The following is a 22,144-nucleotide window of genomic DNA, read 5'->3' as shown; positions in this document are numbered from 1 at the left end:
GTTACAGATGCCATTGCAGAAATTCACTATTCACAATCAGCCATTATTCATTTAATCCAAGAGTGAAATGTACAATAACAAGACGGTTACTGAGAATATGCCAGTAGTATTCAGCTGGTCATGTGATTCTAAAATGGCAGCCCCCATGAGGGCGCCCCTGCCCCAAGTAGAATAAAACAGCTTTTATAGGATTACTGATATGACTACAGTCCTCATCTCATGTGAGTGCCCATGTTTTTATACATATGTTTCAAAATTCAATTAATTTCTTTAAGAGTAAAACTTTTATAATGAGGAAAATAAATAACGAGTGCACCTTTAAGATGTCCATACCTAAATGCCACCTCTAAACAATGCTTTACTCGTTATTCCCAATGTATTTCGAGGTCCCCAAAAACTTTTAAGCAAACATCAAAATGACTGGAATATTTCCATAGAGGCCACTATAAACTCCCTGAGATCCAAAATACACACCACCACAAAATCCAGTCCCCTGTGAGGTGAGATTTCCTTCCGAAGTACCAGAAGAATTGCCAGTAAGTATTGTTTTTTTACGCCTTCGATTTTGAACAAATTCCAGCTGTTCATAATATGAAGAGTACAAAGCTCAGTCTAATTTAAAGGTGCAGTATGTAATATTCAGAAACCCTTGTTATTAATGACATCTGTGGCTGTTAAGTGAACTGCACACACTCCACAGGGCCAAAAGCAAGTGAGCATCGGCCAAAACAATGACGTAACAACAAACACACATACATCTACATACCACTGAACTATATCAGACTGTTGCACTGCACTGTTATGTTGCATTATTGCATGTTTTGTATGTCATATGTTGTACTACGATCAAGAAACCAGCATATTTGCTTAAATGTATCCTGTATACCTGACTTTTAGTATAAAACAAATCACTTTGTTGTCACTCAACCATAGACACATGTGCAAAAGTGGGTGAAAGTTTTGGGTGCGGTCCGAGCAACATAGCAGTCATGACAGTGATCGTTGACATTATTTGAAAGTTACGAGGCAATGTAGCTTGCAATTTGTCAGTGTTAGCAGGCAAGATCAAGTTGGCTAAAATTACACAGATCAATCCTTATGGCACTATAATTCACATGCTTTGCAGTTATGTAAGCTTACCTGTCCAATAAGATGAACGGCAATTCAGGGTCAGTTTTGATCCCCAAATGCCCTGCCGATGTTCACTCTAGTTTCGCTCAACCACTATCACATTTCCGCTTAGCCAGACAGGATTCAGTAGATAAATGTTTTGTTTTTTTTGGCTTACTCTGAGTTGTGTAGGAGTCGGTGTTGTGCTGGGAGCCGGACATTTGCTGGATTTCATCTCTAAGATAACATCACTTAGTGTTGCAGACTGTCTGTTTACGCCGTTGAATAGCGGAAGAGAAGCACTGAGGCTAGCACACATAAACGTCACATCCTTTGGAATTTTCCGTCAAAAGCGACCCGCTCCCTTCACCTGAAAATCAGTCTATGGGCTTTAATAGGCAATCTAGGAAGTCCGGGAAGAGCTCATTTTTTAAGTTGCGTTACAAGAATCAGGGTGGACTCGTTTTAAAAACAAGTTAAAACATAAATCATCAAACCATACAAAGAAGGCAACAAAGAGGAAGATGCTAAAGAGTCTACATGTTTAAGATCATGAAGAATTAATGAAGGGTCAATAAGAGGAGACAAATGTGGATTAGGTGGGACAGGATCTTGAACCAAATGGCTACGCTATACTGTGCACTTGACGGGGAGGGGAGATCACATTTTTAGGAAAGAAGACAGCATATATCAGAAAGAGAAAAATAAAAAGAATCATATGGAAAAGGAATGTGTTCCTAAAAAGAGAACAGCAAGTAGGTCTATTCATCAGGTACAACTAAGATGAATATAGGCAGCTGCAGTTAGTGAGGATGTTTGTTATTATACATGGTGTTACTTTGATGTACCACCAGAGGGCATTGTTGATATTGCATGTGTGCACAACTAAACTACTTCAAGAAAACGGCATCCTTTGTGTGTGGATTAATTGAATGAACTGTATAGAAATCCCAGTTTATGTAAATGTTATGTATGGCAGAAACAGAAGTTATAGTTAATAATGTATTGTATTATTTATTGTCAGTTTACATTGATTTTTCGTTTCGGCAAACATAGCCAAGCCGTCTTATTTTTTAACCTTTCTCCAATCACCTGTCATTTAGGCCTAGAGACCAATACATTCCCGATTACTAAAACCAAGAAAAGCAAAACAACTAATAGCTATTTCATGCTATCAACGTTAAGGGTAGCTCACTCAAAAGAAAGCACATTCCATACTTTTCACATGGCTTCTTCGGCGCAGTAGTGGGCGGGGCACGTGACGTAAACAGACACGTTCTGTTTACTTAACTGTCGCTCGGCTGATCTTGACGCTCCGTATTCACAGCAGACGGCTGAAGCACATACAGTTATAGAAGTTGGGTCTCAATTACGTTAAGCGTGGGCGTCTAACGAAATTCCGTACCCACGCGTACGTTAAAAAAGGGCCTCAGTTCCTGTGATCCGCGTCTTGGGACGGACTGTGTCGTTCTAGTGGCTTCACCGAAATATCGCAGCCAAGAACTGTTTACAGAGGCACGGCTCCTCCTGGGTGGATACACGTCTTAAAAAGGTAAGTGTTGTAATTGGAGTGGAACGCTGAGACGAGACATTGGCTTTGCTGGATCTCTCAAATACTGTACTTTATATTTAGATTCCTCCGTAAGGAGGGAATCTATTGTATTTGTCGGTTTTATTATTATTATTATTATTATTATTATTATTATTATTATTCTTCTTCTCCTTGAGCCCCAATAGCTCAAAAAGTCACTGGTCAAAAATTTTCTAAATTGGCACATTGATACTCCATGCCAACGGGTACCCCCAAACCAAGAATGGTCAACATTCGCCCATAGGTGGCGCTACAGGCCACGCCCAAAAAACAAAAATTCAAAGTGATATAATTTCCACCCCATTTGTCCAAATCTTCTGAAACTTTGTAAACATGCCTCATTTCTCATGGGGAACAAAAAAGCCTCAAGGACCCATACTTCTGCCATTATGGATTTTCCTGTACAGTGAAAATTTTGGAAAACCTACAAAACTCTTCTTCTCCTGAACCTCAGCTCCAATTGACTTGGAATTTGGCACACGTGTGTAGTATGTATGTCTTTCCAAACGTTACTTAGCAAAAATGAATACAATACAAAATGGCTGAAATGGACGTGTTTATGTAAATGTACACACAAAAGATGATCAAAAATTTTTAAAATCCCATTGATTTACAATGGCTGAGCAAAAGTGCTCCCTCTACTGGACAAATATGGTCCACATGTAAAATCCCATTCACTTACATTGGCTGAGCAAAGAGGCTCCCTCTACTGGAGTAACTCTGTCTACCACATGCAGCTCTTCTGTAGCAACTCTCTAATGAAGCATTTCGGTCTCCTAGTGGGTGGAGCTCCAGACTTAGACTACAGAAGACATTTTGCGTCTGCATGGAGGTATGTCAAATCAATTGTGTGTCTTAATGCTTTCCAGTTTGAACATTCAAGCTGATTTTACACTATTCAACTCAACAAAGGCAAAACAACTCAAATAAATGTTTTCGAAAGCAGTTTGTGTGACACAGCGAAGCGAGCAGCGTCGCGTGCCTAACGCTCGCGACGCCGATGAGAGTTCGCTTTCCTTCTTGCGTTTCAACGGACAATTTCATACACCAAAATACATGATATATTGGGGTGTCTGCTATATCTCAAGTGAACAAACAGTTGATAAAGAAATCGGGTATCAATATATTGAATTATGAATTATTGAAGGGGTCTAGTGATGCCGCTGTGATGTCCTGTTAGATTTTTCTCTATCGAGACAGCGTTAACGTATCAAAACTTCCGAGTATGATGTTGTTTAATTGTCTCTGACAACACGCTAATCCTCGAGGCGCAGATCATTTTTGCTCGCGATCTTCACGGAAGGTTTGTTGGTTGTGTACAATGGTTGCCTGCTTGAACATTCAAGCCGATTTTACACTATTCAACTCAACAAAGGCAAAACAACTCAAATAAATGTTTTCGAGCAGTTTGTGTGACACAGCGAAGCGAGCCGCGTCGCGACTAACGCCGCGACGCCGATGAGAGTTCGCTTTCACAGCTTCATGCGCTTGAACGGACAATTTCATACACCAAAATACATGATATATTGGGGTGTCTGTTATGTATCAAGTGAACAAACAGTTGATAAAGAAATTGGGTATCAATATATTTAATTATGAATTATTGTGAACAACACGGATGCCGCTGTGGTGTCCTGTTAAGATTTTTCTCTCGAAACAGCGTTAACAGCTTAAACAAAATACTGCGTTATTTTTGCACATACAGATACATTTAATACATCGTCACAAACTATGAAAGTTGTACTTTTATTTGTTGTAAAATAAAGAAAATAAACCGTGTGCTCTTTGTCTAAGCGAATATCTTTCTGAAACACGCCACAAAAACTTACACAAACATGAAACATATGTCTAAAGAAAGTAGGGATGGGCTGATCAATCCTAACGTATCAAAACTTCCGAGAATGATGTTGTTTAATTGTCTCTGACAACACGCAAACCGCGAGGCGAGATCATTTTTGCTCGCGATCATCATGAAGGTTTGTCGGTTGTATACAATGTTTGCCTGTTTGAACATTCAAGCCGATTTTACACTATTCAACTCAACAAATGTCAAAACAACTCAAATACATGTTTGCGAAGCTGTTTGTGTGACTACAGCTGAGCCGCGTCGCGTCTAACTCACGCACTCCGATGTCTTTCGCTGCTGCTTGCGCCTGAACGGACAATTTCATACAACAGAGTGTCAAAATACATGATATATTGAGGAGTCTGTTATGTCTCAAGTGAACAAACAGTTGAGAAAGAAATCTGGAATAATTATATTTTATTCTGGCATTATTCCAGATGACGTCCTGCTATATTTTTCTCTCGAAACAGCGGAAACAACTTAAACAAAATACTGCGCCATTTTTGCCCATACTGATACATTTAATACATCATCACAAACTATGAAAGTCGTACTTTTATTTGTGTACACTTAAAATAACAACAAAACCTTGTGCTTTTGTAAAATAAATAAACAGGGTGCTCAGTCTCTGTCTTCAGCGATTATTTTTCTGAAACACGTCACAAAATTCAAGTGAACAAAATCAACCATTCACTGCAGTCTGTATTTTATCATCTCACAATGAATACAAATGCAACAAACATGGCACAAAACGAAAATAATGATACTTCTCAGTTCTCAAAAGATTAAACTGAACTGTGCCTTAAGTATCGTATCATGCGATAAAAGCCTCTTAAAGAGACAGTAACAATTTAGCCTTCGTCCTGAACATAGACATTCCCAAGTAATTGAGAAGTACAAATGGTATTATTTTAAGTTTTTTTTATTTCTCTCTTACCTTGTAAAATGCCACGTTTTTGAATGGCATGTAAACACAATCACTCCATTTTTTTCACTGGATCTGTTGCTATTTTAATGATTTAAAAATCAAAGCACTGACCATTTAAAGTGTGAGCTTGTAGGCTACATTTTGAAATAGTTATAAACAGTCACAGCTATACAGTGTTATTATGTGCCTAGATAGTCTTTCAAATAAAATTGCTTGTGATATGCTTATGTAAATCACACAAAAAAACAGAAAAAAAATCTTAAGAGAGAAGTGAAAGTGAAAGTAGAGATTTTCAAAGTGATTTTTCATTCAAAGTGATACAATTTCCACGCCATTTGTCTAAATCTTCTGAAACTTGGTGTACATGCCTCATTCCTCATGGGGAACAAAAAAGCCTTAAGGACCCATTACTTTCACCATGATGGATTTTCCCGTGACGTTGAAAATTTGCGAAAACCTAAAAATACTCTTCTTCTCCTGAACCGTAGGGACTTGTGTTTCTATGGGGCTAACAGGCATGTTAAAACTGCACCGCAGCTGTCAGTGGCCAAATGGCCCACACAAATCGATTTTCAAGTTTGGGCTTGAAATAACGTCACATTGTGTCCAGTTTCCAGAGAGTTCCAGACATGGGCAGGCCAGACTCCAGAGTAATAACAGACCATATTCAGTCAAACAGTCCCAAGTCCAGCAGTTTGTGACGAACTGGGTCACCATCAGCAACAGTTCATTGAATTAGGAGTGTATTTATAAATGAAATAATACAACATACTCCAAGTTAAACTTTCTGCCGTCGAAGAACCTAGAACTTTGAATTTAACATTGATTTCCTAACATTAAATCATCGTAAAACAAATGTCAGCAATGTCCTAGATTCGTGAAAAACGCATTGCATGGCCTTCAGTTGTTATTTCAACAAAGTTGTTGTTATGTTTGATGTCATTGCAGTTGATTTGAATGCTCGCTCATGCCTGGTCGTGTGAACATGACTAACTGACATGTAATCACTGCTCTGAAAAATCATAAATGTTTTGAAACAATCTACAAATAGTTTGTGACCTATTTGGTTGATTTTAATTTCACTTTCACAAATGTAAGAAACAGGTGCACTGAGCTAAAGGGCGCAATGGTGGAGTATTATGATGTTCTGGGTGTGTCACGAAATGCTTCTCCAGATGACATCAAGAAAGCGTAAGTTAAAGCTTCCTTAAACTCCCTCATGCCATCCCAGATGTGTATGAATTTCCTTCTTCTGCAGAACACAAATGGAGATTTTTAGAAGAATATCTTGGCTCTTTAGATCCATACAATGCAATTGAATAGTGGGCAAAACTTTGAAGCTCCAAAAAGCACATAAAGGCAGCATAAAAGTAATCCATACGACTCCAGTGGTGTAATCCATATCTTCAGAAGAAATCTAATTAGTTTTGGGCAAGAATAGCCACTTATATATCTTATTCATGCACAGAGTGTTAGATGGTGCTAGGAATTGTAATAGAGTTTGAAATCACGATCACCAATGTCAAGATTTATAGTGAATAACGAGTTGCATTTTGGTCTGTTCTGAACCAAAACCGGTTGGATCGCTTCAGAAGACATTGACTAAACCACTGGAGCCTTATTGAGTACTTTTATTTTGCCTTTATGTGCTTTTGGACCTTCTGAAGTCTGGTCACCATTCACTTGCATTGAATTGACCAACAGAGCTGAAATATTCTTCTAAAAACCTTTGTTCGTGTTCATCAGAAGAAAGTCGCACATCTGGGATGGCATGAGGGATGAGTAAATAATGAGAGAATTTTCATTTTTGGGTGAACTTTTGCTTTAACATTGGATTGCAGTATTGGAGTTACTTTTAAATATGATTAAATTTGACTCTAATGTATGCAAGTAAAGACTATATTGTTTAACCATTAGTGGCTCAACAGATTGTGAAGCATATTATCCTAATTAATAACTGAATGTCATTAGATTTCATTATACTGTATCTACGAATATCTGTCTGACTTTTTGAATGCTAATATCTTCAGTAAAGCCATACTCCCAGAATTACCTTCCTATTTAACATTTATTAGCAATTTTCCAATGACTGGGCCATGGCCTTGAAATGATGTACACCGATCAGGATATCCATGCCTGTATATCAGTTCTTAACGCAACATATGAGACAATCTTGAGATGCCAGTCAAGCTAAGTTTACTTACCAGTTTATTTATGTGCGTGTATACAGTTACAGGAAACTGGCTCTGCTGTGGCACCCTGACAAGAACCCAGACAACAAGGAGGAGGCGGAGAGAAAATTTAAGGAGATAGCAGAGGCCTATGAAGTTCTTTCAGACAGTAAGATATCATATTTTAGCTAAAAAATAAATGTACATGGCTTGTTAGAAAGTTGATTACATTGCTGTTGTGTTTTGTCATTTCAAAGAAGGCAAACGGGAAGCTTATGACAGATACGGTAGATCGGACCTGCCAAGCTCAGGTGTGCAAATCTTTGCAGCGGTTGATATGGTCTTATTGCAACATGTGTTTATGTCAGGTCTCAAAGCTATTTTGATTTTTACATCTGTCTCCAAGGCTTTGGAAGCTCCTCATTTCATGACGACTTACCAGGATTCACCTTCACATTCCGCAGCCCAGATGAGGTATTTCGAGACTTCTTCGGAGGGCGGGACCCATTCGCTGACTTCTTTGGTGGGTTCTCATTGACTTAGTCTATAGATGTGCTTCTTGCTTACCTGATCTTAAACCCCTCACATAGACTGCTGGGAGTGTTCTCTTAGTGTAAGAATTTCCCTTCCACACATAGTGCCCTATATCCCAATAGTGGATTTTATGAAACCGATAACTAAAGCCTAGTCCACTCTAATACATTTTCGTTTGAAAACGCATCTTTTTCTCTCCGTTTTGGCCTTCCGTCCACACTGAGACGGTGTTTTTGTCCACAAAACCATAGTTTTTTGAAAACGCACTCCAAAGTGGATACATTTGAAAATGCCGTTTTCGCGTTGTAGTGTGGACTGTGAAAACGGATGCTTTGGAAAACGATGACGCATTTTTATCATGTGATCTATCCAACCAAAACAATCAAGATTGGGACCTGTGTTATAGCAGCACTCGGAATAGGTGTCCAACGACAGAACACAAGGACAATTGTGTTTCGGACTGCACATGCAGCAGGGATTTTCCGCTTGCGAAGTGACAAGATTTAAGCATTTTCATACGTTTCAGTGTGGATGAGCAACTTTTGGAAAACACTTGAAAATGTTAGTGTGGATGGAGAGCTTTTTGAAACGAAAACACCATTTTCAAATGTATCCGGATTAATGTAGACGTAGCCTAAGGTAGTGGAAAAGGCATATAACGATTAATCGGCCGATAGTTTAAAAAAAATATATATTTATAGAATGTACTTGAAAGTTGGAGTCACAATATTTGTACTGAAAGAGCAGGTTTTCTTCCACTTTCATTTTTCACTGTACACCTTCACCTTATATTAGAACACTTGATTATCTAATCAAAATAACAAAATACGCATTGAAGTGAGGATAAAAATATAGATGAATATTGTCAATGATGAAATATTTAGATAGAAAAATAAACTCCCCATGAGGTGTCTTTTGTTTTTAACAAATGTAGTTTTTAATTCACCTCTGTAGAATCCCCCAGTGCCACAGAAGAATAATAAAATGAAAACAACAATCGACATCTATCAGCATAGTTTTTTGCCAATAACCAGTTGTTCTAAAAGCAACTATCGGCACTGATTAATCACTAAAACCGATATATTGGTCTACCTTGAGTAACTACACCACTCAAATGGAGAAAATAGCCATAAAGATTTTTAATTGTCAAGCCAAATGTGTTGTACATTCACACCTAGTTTTGTACTGATTAGATAAGAGCATGAATCTGAAAATAGCTGATCTGTCTGTCACATGATGGATCACAATCTAGACTACTAAGAGACCCGATAAAAATGTGTGGTTACCAAGTTTCGCCTTTGCATGGCAGCATTGTTATCACAGCAAGCTCATCACATTCTCCCTTGATCTCTGCTTCAATGTCTCACTTGCCTTACCCACTTTAACCCTCTCTCATTCTCTACCTCCTCCTACTTTCCTATTAGATGAGTTACCATTTGGCGGAATGCACAGTGGGTTTCACAGCTCCTCCAGGCTTGGGCCCAGTCACTTCTTCTCATTTCCCTCAGCAAATGGTTTGTTTTTAAACTGGTCTACATTATGTATATCTGGGTCGGTTTTTGCATATACTTCCAGATTAAGACTTAATTCTTATATCTTGTTAACACCAATCTCAGCTAGATCAGAACATATTGATATGATAATGTTGCCTCAAGTACTTAGTGACAATTATTTTATATTCATTATGAGCTACATTTGTTTTCTCTCTGACACCAACAGTTGACTTCAACTCCTTCTCTTCTTCAATTGGAGGGATGGGCAGCATGGGAGGGGCAAACTTCAAGTCTGTTTCTACTTCCACTCGTATTGTCAACGGAAAACGGATCACCACAAAAAAGTTAGTTTGCTTCTTTTTATGATTATGTTTACTGTTACCCTTTTTCCGTATGCAATGTAATTCAACAATTTAAAATGCTGTCTTATTTGAAATAATCTTAACCCACTTAAAAATGGCAATGTAAAGTGCAGTTTTAATTACAGATTATTATTTTGTTATTCATTTTGATAATAATGGGAAATTCAATGCAGTTGATGTAGAATAGTAATAGATACTTTATATACTTTGCCATACAGCAAGAGCCAGACCTACAGAAAGTCCCAGTAATTCAAGTAAATTCACTGTGTTAAACAGGGTCACAGAAAATGGACAGGAGAGAACAGAGGTTGAGGAGGACGGGGTTCTGAAATCTATCCTAATCAATGGTAATTTTATTTTCTGCATCTTTTAATAATAACAGTGTAACAAATGTTTTTTTTTTTTTTTTTTTTGGTTCCTGGGTAGTAAGAGTTATTTCCTAATTGCTTATGCCTCAATATTGGCTATTATTCTCAACAATTTTGCTTTGTGAAAAGGACAGTGATATTTCTAAATGTACCTATTTCCAATGAGAAAACTGGTCTTTTCATTCACATAAAGTCAGAAAAAACAACATATGAATGTAAATGAACATGTATATATACTAAAGTAATACAAACATAACTACAAAAGATTTAGAAGTGAGTAGTTTTTCGAGATGTACGGTTATACTGTAAATCACTTTCACGAATCAGCTCCCAAATGTAGTCTCCCATCATGTTCTCGTTATACTGTCCTTTGTAGCGGCGTTCAAAGTCCAGTATATCCTGATGGAAGCGCTCGTCTTGCTCCTCCGAATACGCACCCATGTGCTCCTTGAATTTATCAAGATGAGCATCAAGGATATGGAATTTTAGGGACATCTTATAGCCCATTGTGCCGTAGTTCTTCACCAGAGTCTCAACCAGCTCCACAAAATTTTTGGCCTTGTGATTGCCCAGGAAGCCCCGAACCACTGCGACAAAGCTGTTCCAAGACACTTTCTCCTTACTAGTGAGCTTCTTGGGGAATTCATTGCGCTCCAGGATCTTCTTTATCTGTGGTCCGAAGAAGACACCGGCTTTGACCTTTGCCTAAGACAGCTTAAGGAAGAAGTCTTGAAGGTACTTGAAGGCTGCTGACTCCTTATCTAGAGCTCTGACAAATTGTTTCATAAGGCCCATGATGTGCAGTGGTGGCATCGGCACCTTCCGGGGGTCCACCAGTGGCTCCCACTTGACGTTGTTCCTCCCCACAGAGAACTCTGTCCACTGTGGCTAGTCCCACCTGTGGTATTGCACCTTGGTGTTCCTGCTATCCCAAAGGCATCCCAAAAACAAACATTTATATTAAAAACTTTTACCATTTAAAAAAATGTACCAATTTGATAAAAAAAAATTCCAAGCAACAATTGTCCATCTTACCTTCCAGAGTTTTTTTTTTTTTTTTTTTTGCAGTGCTCACAGGTGAAATGAGGTGCCCAGGGTTTGTCTTGATCCCAACAGGCATGCCAAAATATGCCTTGTAGGCCTCACACATCTTAGCAGATGCTTCCATGGAGTACTTTTTCACTCTTGTCTTGATAAATTGGCTGCAGACATGGCAAAATGTGTCTGCCGGATGCTTGTAGCCTCTTGATGCCATCTCAGAAAAATGCAGATATGTATCCACTTAGGCAGCTGGAACTAAACTGAACTGTGGGCTTAAGGCCACTGTATTTATACTACTATTTATATTACTGGAAAGTTTACTTGGCACTGAATCTATCTGGAATGTTCTGGAAAATAGGTACATTTCAAAATATCACTGTCCTGGACACAAAGCAATGTTTGTGGGGAATATCTCTTTATAACATTTTACACTAGCCTCTTGATTTTCCTAATATTTTCAACACGTGTCATGTGTTCATGTAGAAGTGATCTGACATTCAGCTGTGTTTGTGTGTGCAGGTGTGGAGGATGAGATGGCCTTAGCTTTAGAACTGAGACATAGAGAGCAGCCGGGTCAGCCTTCCAGACAGCCACTGCTCCGGCCCCCCAACAACAGCTCTCCAAACCCTGCCCTGCGCTCCTTCAGTGCTGCCCCTTTGTATAAATGTCCTGATGCCAGCGAAGATGAGGATGACGAAGACCTGCAGATTGCACTGGCCTACAGCTTGTCGGAGATGGAGGCCCAGGAGTGGGCAAAGGACATGATCTCTGGTGCTGGGGGAGGGAAGGTGAAGCAAACAAGGGGTGATGGTAGTGGTGAATGTGGGAATGGCAGGCGTGCCACTGAGGAAATCAAATCTGAGAGGGCTGGGACAGATGATTCAGCACCCAGCACCCCCTGTTCTCCAGAGGATAGAGTAGCAGATAAGGGACAGGCTAGGGGTTCCAAACATTTGCATCCAGAGAGTGTTGTTCTGAAGGAGAGTGAAAAAACAGTGGCCAATGGGAATAATATGATCAAAAAGAAGAGAAAGTGTCATTGCGTGGTCTGTTAGTAAGCGTGCGTGGAATAATCTTGCTTGTTGAACTTGTGTGATGTTAGCAGTGTGTTAGCCCTACGTTCATCTGGTGTGTTTTTGATACTTCCTGAAGTGTTGGACTGTGCCTTGACTTATAGCTCTCTGTTTCTTGTGTCAAGGCTCATGGCATTGTGCAAGGATGATTGTGCTGATTTTGTATATTCTTTCCTTGAGATATAAATAACATATGCCAAAATGTGTTTATTCACCACAATCTGCTTAATACACTGACTACAGGTAAAGCTGGTGCCACACTAGCAAACTCAAAACTCACTGCAATTCCCTTTCACATGGAGCTCGCCGAAATAACAACAGGAGTGTTGTGGCTCTGCCTTCTGATGGATAAAAAGGCAGGAAAACACTTTGTGAAAGAATCACTATGAATTACTCTAGCGTTTGTGATAATATACTTCTGAGTGTGATAAAACTCAGCTTCACATCTTGTCAGTTCTTCAGTAAAAGAAACATATTGTTCACTTGATGAGAATGCAAGAGCCCGACTCGGCAACAAATCCATATTTTCAAGCAAGCTTGATGTGCCTTTTCAGTTTTTGAAACCATTAATTCAGAGGGAGTCCCATCAGTCAAGTGATTAAATGTACATTCGCGTCTCTCAGCGGTATGTCATTAGTCTCCCTCCGCTTGACTGGCTGAAAATCACTGGAAAAATCAGCTAGTATGGCACTGGCTTAATACGCAATAAATGTTGAAAAATTAAAGGGTAAGCAGTTTTTTTTTTTTAAGAAGGATGAAGCTGCAAGCCGTGCTCCAAATAGGGTTGGGATTTCCAAACCCACAGCAAAGACCTACAGAGCCCCAAATCTGTCCCTTTCCCTAACTCTATCCGTGTGTCGCCCCCTTTTGGAGTTGGACCAACCCCCTTCTGGAGTTACCCCGCCCTCTTTTGGAGATTAATTCTGTCCCCATTTGGAGATCTTTGGGCTGCAGCTATACCTGCTTGATTTTGTTTTTAGAACCATGCAAAAAAAAGCAATATTAGCTCATATCAATATTAGCAAATAAAAAAAAAACGCCAGCTATACGGTAGTGTCAGAAATGCTCTCTGCCTATGAATCGTTTTTCTCAGTCAGGCAAATAAAAGACTGAATGCACCTTTTGAAGTTAGCAAAATAGTTGCAGGTAGCAAAACAGCTGAAATTGCTTAAAGCACCTTTAAATGAAGTATTAAATATGAAATGTTGCCATTTTTTTATTACCACTAAATTGAAATATATAAAATTGCAGCAGAGCAAGTTAGAGTTTTTCAGTTGTTTCAAGTGCCTCATTCCTGGTTGTATTTTTTTGAGATGAAGATTTTTTATTTTTTTTTTTTTTTAAAAGAAATCACACCAATTTTCATTTTCCCCTGATTAATTTGAAAATAGTTATAAAATTTCAAACTCTGGGAACTTTTAAAAGATTGTAGATCCCTATTTTTTTTTTTTCAATTCATTACAATGTGCCAAATAACTGATTGACAATGACCCTCATTTCTAGTTCAATATTGATAATGATTTGTGCCTTTTTTGTTAAGATTAAAATGCATGGCTGTGGTTGCCATATTTCATGTGTCAGCTCATGTACATGTTGGCCAAAAAAGCACATTTTAATTATTGTTGATTGCCTGTGTAGTTTCTTTCATAATAGCCAGCAGGTGTGTGATCTGAAATGAACTATCAAAACTTCAATAAATCAACATTTGTTCTGCTTAAAAAACACTAGACAAAGGACAAAACGTTAGAATGTTCTGCCATGTGAATGTTTATGAAACAAGTTATTTTGTGTAATTATATAAACTGTAAAGCAAAACCAATTTATTTACAAACATCTTTACTCTCTTTGAAAATGTTAATTGAGACAGCATGTCTCAATTCAGAAGTATCCTAATTCGGGGGGGGATTCAGTTCTTTGCTCAGAAAGTGATATTTAAATGACTATATTGTTAATAAATGCTGTTTTAATCATTGGCAACCTGAAGTTGTTGACACTAATGTAAGAAACAATGAATTCTAATAAATCAGTTATGGTCCTATAAATCAGTCCTCATAATAACACCTGATTCATCCATCTACCCTCAGCAGGTGAAGTGCCCCTGGTGCTCTGCTATTTCTTTTTGCCTCTCTGTCTCTCTCTTTGCCTGGCACTCCTGCTGCTCAGACCCTTTTCAAAGTTTTATTTGGAAAAAACCACAGGCAACACTACATAAAGGTCAATAATGTACATGCTGAGTATGCATGTGTGTTTACCCTTAGAGAAGGAAGATTGGATTTTTTTTCGTACATGATTATATTTATGTCCTGCACTGATCAGAAAAAGTGTCTAATGAAATAATTCAAGTGTCTTATGGACAAAATTCTTTAGTTGCATTTTTAATAATAATGAATGAAACAATCACAATATGAATGTACACCAGCACTATATTTGAGAATTTAAAATCTTCATACCTATTCATGATAACGGTTTATTATATATTCAGATAAGTTCCTGTGTTTTATATAAAATATCTGAATTTGATCATTATTCTGCAAGTCTTCTAATAATATAGATCCACCAAAGCATACTTTGGTGGGCATTTAGTTTGTGATTTAACGGTGAAGTGTCCTTTTTAAGCCACTAGAAGCACAAAACGGTGTTTTTTTTTTTTTTTTAAACACTCTCCCCATCTTCTGTTAGTCAGGCAAACACAAACAATAGTCCTTTTCCTAACTCACACCATTGGTTGAGCTTGGATGATCTACAGTAGTTCTGCATATTAAGGCCTAGACAGGAGAAAGAATTTTAACATTTACCTTTAACAGTGCTGTGTGTAACATTTTTGGTATTGTTAATGAATAGGAACAGTCTGCATAATCATTATGACAGAGAGAGGACAGTATAAAGTCACACACATCAACCAGGGTTGCTACACAGATTGACGTTTAATTCAGAACCATTTAAAAACTATAGTTTTAGACTGGAATAGTATAAACATAAATTTCTTTCTTTTTTTATATAATTTTCGAAACATTTGCAACAGGAACAGACAAAAACAGCTCTTAGTGAATTATTTACAGTGATCACACAACGTAAAAGCTGCAATAGACATTAAGAATGTGAAAGCACAGAATGTTTTTACAGGAACATGATGACGTGGCTGTGCATATACTGTGTGCTCATGTTAGACAGCATGAGACATGTTTTTTATTTTACACATTTGACATATGAATTGCATTTTTGGCCATTCCAAGGTAGAGAAAGCATTTGGAGAATGTAAATGTAGAGACTCTGCATTTGAAACATCAAACATTAAATATACTTGTAAAAAAGACAACACTACTGTCAATCATCAAGAATTAGGTCACTTTAAATTACTGCAGAGTTTAGAATGATAATGTCGCATAAAGCTACGGTTCTCCCTGAAACACAGTAAGGACTGAAGAATTTGGCCCCTGTAAAATATTTCCAGTACACCGAAATCTTTCATTGTCTTTTACAAAGTGAGTATGGTTTAAATTTCTGACGTAAAGTGCACAAAAACAGAAATATGTAAGCAGAAGGGTGTAATAGGAACACAGTGGAATGTGGCTCACTGAGGAAGGGCTTTCAGAATGGCATTCACCTCTTCTGCCACAGCTGTTAGGGCAAAATCAAACTGGTCCTGAGGAGAGAAACAAGCATATTTATTCTACAGCAAACACACACTCTTTAAGAGGCTCTTGTAAACAAACACAAACATGCACAACCACCAGGTTATTACAGTTTAGATTTTTTTTTAATTAAGTTTCAATTCCAATTTAGTTTTCATTGGTTTTCGGTTTAAATTTAGTATGTTTAGATGTTTATATTAGTTTTAGTATTTTTGGGCTGCCGAGTTAATATGTTAATTATTTCATCCAAATATGGTTACATTCTGTAGCGTTATCATTATCTTGTGACATTACCATGTTTAATTAAGGTAACATTTAATAATATACCGTGTATCTAAAACTAAAATGAATTTGCGTCCATTGTTGGCCCAAAGATGGTTATGAGTTATGAAAATGTGTGATAGTTAGTTTTAAAAATAATGTTTTCTATTTTTATTTCATTGAAGGAATGAAATGTTTTCATTTCATTTTAGTTAGCACTAATTTATTATAAGGCTTCTCACATGCTGAAATCATCTAAAAAAATAAATAAAAGAATTGCACATACCTTCGTGCGTACCATACTTGGTCTCTGATCACGAATATGCTCCAGTGTCGCAGCAATATCAATTTCCTTCACACCTGAAAACATACAAACAGCCTGTGAGCATGCAGTGCATGCATGGTGTACTGAAATAAAGTATCTAATGATTGTATAGAGATTACATTTTCAACAAGTAATGAGGTGCTTACCTTTCGCCATGCGGTTAAGTACCATGTCAATAAGAATGTAGGTGCCAGTTCTGCCAGTACCATCACTGTTTGAAACAGGAAACGCAATTTTCATTTACTGTAAATGATTCAATTGCTATGAAAACAGTAATGACAAAACACACTAACACACTGAGTCTGAGATGCATATTGCTGCTGTTTACCTGCAGTGCACAATGATTGGGCAGGAGCGTCCTCTGTAGCACTTGTTTACTTTCCTGAAAAAAAAAAAAAAAAGATGCATAAGCATTTAAAAACAGGTAGGAAAGACAGAGAGAAATCAAATAAAAAAAAACTGGGCATGTCATAATGAGCACAATTTTTCAATTTGTCATGCCCTACAATTCACTATTCTGTCAACAGAGGAGATAAAGTAACGATACATCCGTCTGTTTTCAAGGGCAGGGGAAGGAGGAAGGGGAGAGGGGCGATGGAGCATCTGTTAAGCCTCACTCCAGCTGCACTCACACCTACCAATGATCATTTTTGTGACTATGCAACTGGACCCAGACTACTAGCTGCAAATCACAAAAATGACACTGGGAGGTGTGCTACGTCCAGGGACCTACCGATGTCCATCACAGGCAGAGAGATTATTGGAATGAGGAGAGAGAGGCAGAGGGCAAAGCAGGGCCAGTGGAGCATGTAGAGCACAATCAAGGAAAGTCCAAAGTGCAGAGGCATTCAAGGGTGAGGAACTGAGGGGTCTGATCTTCAAGGTTGTGACAACATCCACAGATTTAAGGAAACCATAGCATGAAGCAGACCTTCATACAGTATCAGGGTTAGGAAGAAATAGCAGGGAAAGTACTGGTATGTGTTATAGTCAGATATGGATGAACCATTTGTGTATGTGTTAGTGGTGTGTGGTGTTTATTAAACACCAAGTTTATACATTTTATAAATATTGTTTTTTTTACATTGCTTCAAAAATATTGACGACAATAATACAGTAATAACAATGTTACCTGTATCTTTTATTTGTTATTACTAGCAGCTGTTAGGTTATTATTAAAGGTGCACTCGGTAATTTTTCCCTATTATAAATGTTTTACTGAAGAAATTAATTTGACACATGTATAAAATCATGGGCACTCACATGAGATGAGGACTGTAGTCATATCAGTAATCCTATAAAAGCTGTTTTATTCTACATGGGGCAGGGGTGCCCTCATGGGGGCTGCCATTTTAGAATCACATGACCAGCTGAATACTACTGGCATATTCTCAGTAACCGTCTTGTTGGACACTTGCTGATTGAGTGTTGGTTTTTAAGATTTTGAATGGTTTTGCTCCACCTATATTCTAGTAGTATATTTATAAATTAACAGGAAGATACACAAGAGCTAGTACAAGGGGTGATTGTAACTGCCATTGATAAAAAGTTTTTGGTCAATTATCCTTTGCTTTTAGAGGAACCCATGACTGAAATAGACTTCCAATAGAATTCATTTAGATTAAAATGTAGTTTTTTTTATTAATTGATATTAGTTTATATTAGTTTTATTTTTGATTGTGTATTCTCCCTCTATCTCTATCTCTCTTTCTTTTTCTTTCTTTTTAAAATCAACCTGCCCAGGCACTACAGATGAAAATTGGCCATCTTGGCTAAATCTGGCACATTTTACATTGATAATAACTACATTCAAAATACACTTTCACTCATGGATTAAATGAATAATGGCTGATTGTGAATAGTGAAAAAAAGGTCGACTGCAGGGGATCGTGCGGGAGAGAGAGATCGTTAATGGACATGTCCGTCATGTGTGTGTTTATGTTGTTTTTTAAGTTTATCATTAAACCATTATTTATATCGTCAAGCCGGTTCTCGCCTCCTCCTTTCCATTGATCCCTTTACATGCACCTTTAAAAGTCAAGTTTTTTCAGACCATCAGTCAGCAAATCGTGTGTAAACAGCACAGGTGTAATAATAAGTAGAAGTACTTTTAATTTCACAGAGCCAGAGACTGTTTAGCCTTAGATGGACCACTTGTATTGAAATTAATGGGAAAAATTGGAACACCAAATATAGCGGATGTAGAAACGGAAATACCGCCTTACAGATAAAAGAGCCAATCACCTTTTAGATACAGACATCACCTGCCAGTCAACTCAAGATCACACCTGCACATTAACTGGACCAGCCAGGAAAATAGCATTTTCTGGTGTGATCTGAGCTAAAGAAGCACAATTTATGATACCGTTGTTGTTAGATATTACTGCTGATTGCTATTTGATGACAATCTTGACCAACAGTTTTGGAGATTTTGGTCTTTCCCCATTCAAGTAGATAGGAGCTGTACTTTTATGCTGCTTCTATCCATAGAAAATAGCTGCCCGGGAGTATTACAAAGATGGCTGCCAATTAGATTGACTTGCCTTGAAAGGGACTTTGACTGAGCAGAGTGCTCAAAATCCAGCTAACTCACGGATCATCATTTCAAGTAGAGGTCGACTGATAGTGGATTTTGCCAATACCAATAGACTAAGGTGATGGGAAAGGCAGATCGATGATTAATCGTCCAATATTTTTTTCAAATCTATTTATAGACTACAAAAAAGTTTGTTTTTCCTTACAATGAAAGCCACAAAAAATGAGGCTACAAAATGAATAAAACCCCAAAAGCAGTTTATTGTGCAAAATGCATATTTGGTGTATAACACAGGACTTTTAACTATAAACAAGCCTGAAATACATAGGGGACTCTTATGTCCCCTGTCCTGTGACTACATCCCTGTTTTTCGCTGTCACCCCTTCACATTCACTGTACACTTTAGCTTGTATCCACTGATGTAGCTGTCGGTAATGGTAATATTTAGTAATATTTGTTTCGCTTTTTTCCCCCCTGTACTGTCAAATACAGTACTTTCTTTGAATTTTTCAGAGGCACTGCCTCCAATGCCTCCTTGGAGAAAACTGTGATGTGTGTCTAATCACATTAGAATGTGAATGTGTTAATTGATCAGCAACATTGACCATAGTCAATATATATATTTTTCATAGAAATCAAGGCTGTAAGTGAATGAAGTGGTGTTCAGTACCTGCGGAAGTCCAACAGGGGTCGCGTGGAGGAGGGAATGCCTTGTGTGGGCCAGCTCAGCAAGTGAAATTGGGTCAGAGTGCGGGTCTCTTGAGTCTGAACGTTCTTCAGGTAGAAACTACGAACCAAAAAGTCTTTGCACCAGATGTGTTCGGACACAAGATTCACCTGAGAAGTGTAGAAGAAGGTAAGGTAGAAAAGACAAAAAACTAAAAGCCACAAGGGACATTAGAGCAATGACTCAATTATGTTTTTCACCTCATAGATGTTGTACAGAGAAGATCCTTCATCGGGCCAGTAGCGTTCACACTGTTTCTCTCCGTCCTCCACTAGAGCTGTCATCATCACTATAACAGTACACCCATTCTCCCATACCATCTATCACACATCGAAACACGGTGGCAGAAAATGTTTTATTATTGATAACACTAGCACAATAAGGTTGCATATGTTAACATTAGTTAATGCAATAGTTAACATGAACTAACAATATTCTAATTATAAATTGACATTAAAACCAAGATTAATACATGTGTTAAGAACCTTATTGTAAAGCGTTATAGAATAATTTATCACTGAGATACAGAGTATACGATTTTTCTATTTATTATACATGTACATAAATTAGGTCTTAGGGTAGTTTCTGAAGTCAATCAGAATAAAACTAGATTCAAACATATTATTAGTTTAAATCTAGCTCTTAATATCTGCCCATTTCATCATCACCCTCAGCAGGTGCACCTTACCTGCCAGAAATCAGCAATAGTGTGTGCCAATGGTCCTTGAGTGGCAATATAAGCGGGTAAGCGTGGATCATGATCAATCTATGGGTAAAGACAACAGAATAAATAAAGAGCCTTTCCTGACATTATCACTTTTGTTCCATGTTTTGCTAGAAGCAATTCTTAATAGTAATTTACAATACATAATATTACTTATATAAATGTCTGAGTTCTGTATATATTACTGTGGCAGTTTCTTACTATAGTGCTTGCATTTATGTAGTCTTCTTTGGAGGGGTTGGTCTCTGCCTTTAGTTTCACTCGTGAATGGTCATCTAAAACATAGATTGTGATGTAAGCCCCCAACAATTGTTCAGAAATGGAGTTTCAGTATTATTAAGAATACTGAAATATTTTACAGATTATGGTTTGCTATTATTATCATTATTATTTGTTTATTTTTCAGTTGCATGATCTGGGGCATTTCTCACTGTCAAAATAGTCCTTTGCAAAAAGCACAGTATGTGGATTAGATCACAGTAATAAATATTCCTTTTAAAAAAAGTGGCACATTGCTCTTACAGGGCACAAAGTCAGCATAGCGGTTCTTCTCCAGGTTGCTTTCATTCTGGGCAATAGCGACGGAGCTCGGATCAGCCTGGTACGAGCACAGAGCCTCCCACTCTTTCTGCAAACGGTCCTTATTCTTCATATGGTCCTCCATATATGCCTAAACAACAGAAGTGAACTTTAAACATTCCGCTGGTCACCCATGACCGGTCTAATGCTTTTTTTATATAATTAACAATGGACTGGACATGGAAAAATGACTGTATACTAGACTAGAGTTAAAGAACAAATTTGAGGATCTGCGCTTATGCTGAGTCTGTAATACTTCTGTTTAATTTACTGCTGTGCATGTTTGAATATATGAAACAAAGCTGGTACTAAAAAGTGTTTAAAATGATAATTAGAGTATGGATAATGACGAATTTTAAAGACACAGACTCAGTAAATTTGGCTGAATTACATTTGTTGTGTCTGCTTTTGTGGGTGTGGGAGTGAGCCAGTGTGTACCAGTATCATGTGTCCAGTGGAGATGTCCATGTTGGACTGTGCGGGCTCTTCACTCCAGGATGGTGTGCTGCTGTGAGAGCTGGGGCTGTGCTGCGGTCCGTCGCTGAACTGAGACGACACGCTGCTGACTCGAGACGTGTCGGTCCCCCGCCGACCGCCTGGCTCCGGACGGGTGAACGAGGACTTGGCTGCCATGTGCTGGCGACACAGCTCCTGAGAGACCCAGAGGAACTTATCATTACTGACAGAGCATTCAATATTTCAAATTGATAATCTTCACTGTCTCATGTACTGTACATTTCCCAATATCACTAATACCAGCATGATCTCATTATTTACTCACCCTCATTATATCCCAGGTGTGTATGGCTTTCTTCCTTCATCAGAACACATTTGAAGAAAAAT

General features: G+C 38.0%; 2 protein-coding genes across 5 annotated transcripts in view; one reads left to right on the top strand and one right to left on the bottom strand.

Moving 5' to 3' along the window:
• The first annotated feature begins 2,407 nt into the window (after positions 1-2,407).
• Positions 2,408-14,548, top strand: LOC127659334 (dnaJ homolog subfamily B member 6-like). 4 transcript variants are annotated; one of them, XM_052149111.1, is made up of 9 exons: positions 2,408-2,662; positions 6,580-6,666; positions 7,706-7,815; positions 7,904-7,957; positions 8,053-8,169; positions 9,605-9,694; positions 9,900-10,017; positions 10,312-10,382; positions 11,964-14,548. In XM_052149111.1, the coding sequence occupies exons 2-9, from the start codon at positions 6,602-6,604 to the stop codon at positions 12,497-12,499; spliced, it is 1,161 nt and encodes a 386-aa protein (XP_052005071.1). In that variant the 5' UTR covers positions 2,408-2,662; positions 6,580-6,601; the 3' UTR covers positions 12,500-14,548. The 4 variants fall into 4 exon arrangements, with proteins under 4 accessions (XP_052005071.1, XP_052005070.1, XP_052005069.1 ...); XM_052149110.1 differs by having other exon boundaries at positions 6,574-6,666; XM_052149109.1 differs by lacking the exon at positions 2,408-2,662 and adding an exon at positions 5,970-6,475.
• An 879-nt stretch (positions 14,549-15,427) lies between these two features.
• The window catches only part of LOC127659331 (receptor-type tyrosine-protein phosphatase-like N), a 31,674-nt gene continuing 24,957 nt past the window's right edge, over positions 15,428-22,144 (bottom strand). Inside the window, exons 14-23 of the mRNA XM_052149106.1 lie at positions 21,740-21,952; positions 21,245-21,392; positions 20,924-20,997; positions 20,687-20,764; positions 20,199-20,318; positions 19,942-20,108; positions 17,064-17,117; positions 16,882-16,946; positions 16,697-16,770; positions 15,428-16,160 (exon numbers count right to left, since the gene is read on the bottom strand). Of these exons, the coding sequence (XP_052005066.1) occupies positions 16,089-16,160; positions 16,697-16,770; positions 16,882-16,946; positions 17,064-17,117; positions 19,942-20,108; positions 20,199-20,318; positions 20,687-20,764; positions 20,924-20,997; positions 21,245-21,392; positions 21,740-21,952 (1,065 nt within the window). The 3' untranslated portion in view covers positions 15,428-16,088. The remainder of the gene's footprint in view (positions 16,161-16,696; positions 16,771-16,881; positions 16,947-17,063; positions 17,118-19,941; positions 20,109-20,198; positions 20,319-20,686; positions 20,765-20,923; positions 20,998-21,244; positions 21,393-21,739; positions 21,953-22,144) is intronic.

Source organism: Xyrauchen texanus, chromosome 18, assembly GCF_025860055.1.
Source record: "Xyrauchen texanus isolate HMW12.3.18 chromosome 18, RBS_HiC_50CHRs, whole genome shotgun sequence".
Lineage (NCBI taxonomy): Eukaryota > Metazoa > Chordata > Actinopteri > Cypriniformes > Catostomidae > Xyrauchen > Xyrauchen texanus.
Note: the sequence above shows the minus strand (reverse complement) of the source record. Positions and strands in the feature narration are given on the sequence as shown.

What these genes read in the sequence shown, in the direction of transcription:
- LOC127659334 (XM_052149109.1), top strand. An exon ending in CCAGATGACATCAAGAAAGC is followed by an intron (nt 6,667 to 7,705) that starts GTAAGTTAAAGC and finishes GCGTGTATACAG; the next exon opens with TTACAGGAAACTGGCTCTGC. An exon ending in ATCGGACCTGCCAAGCTCAG is followed by an intron (nt 7,958 to 8,052) that starts GTGTGCAAATCT and finishes TCTGTCTCCAAG; the next exon opens with GCTTTGGAAGCTCCTCATTT.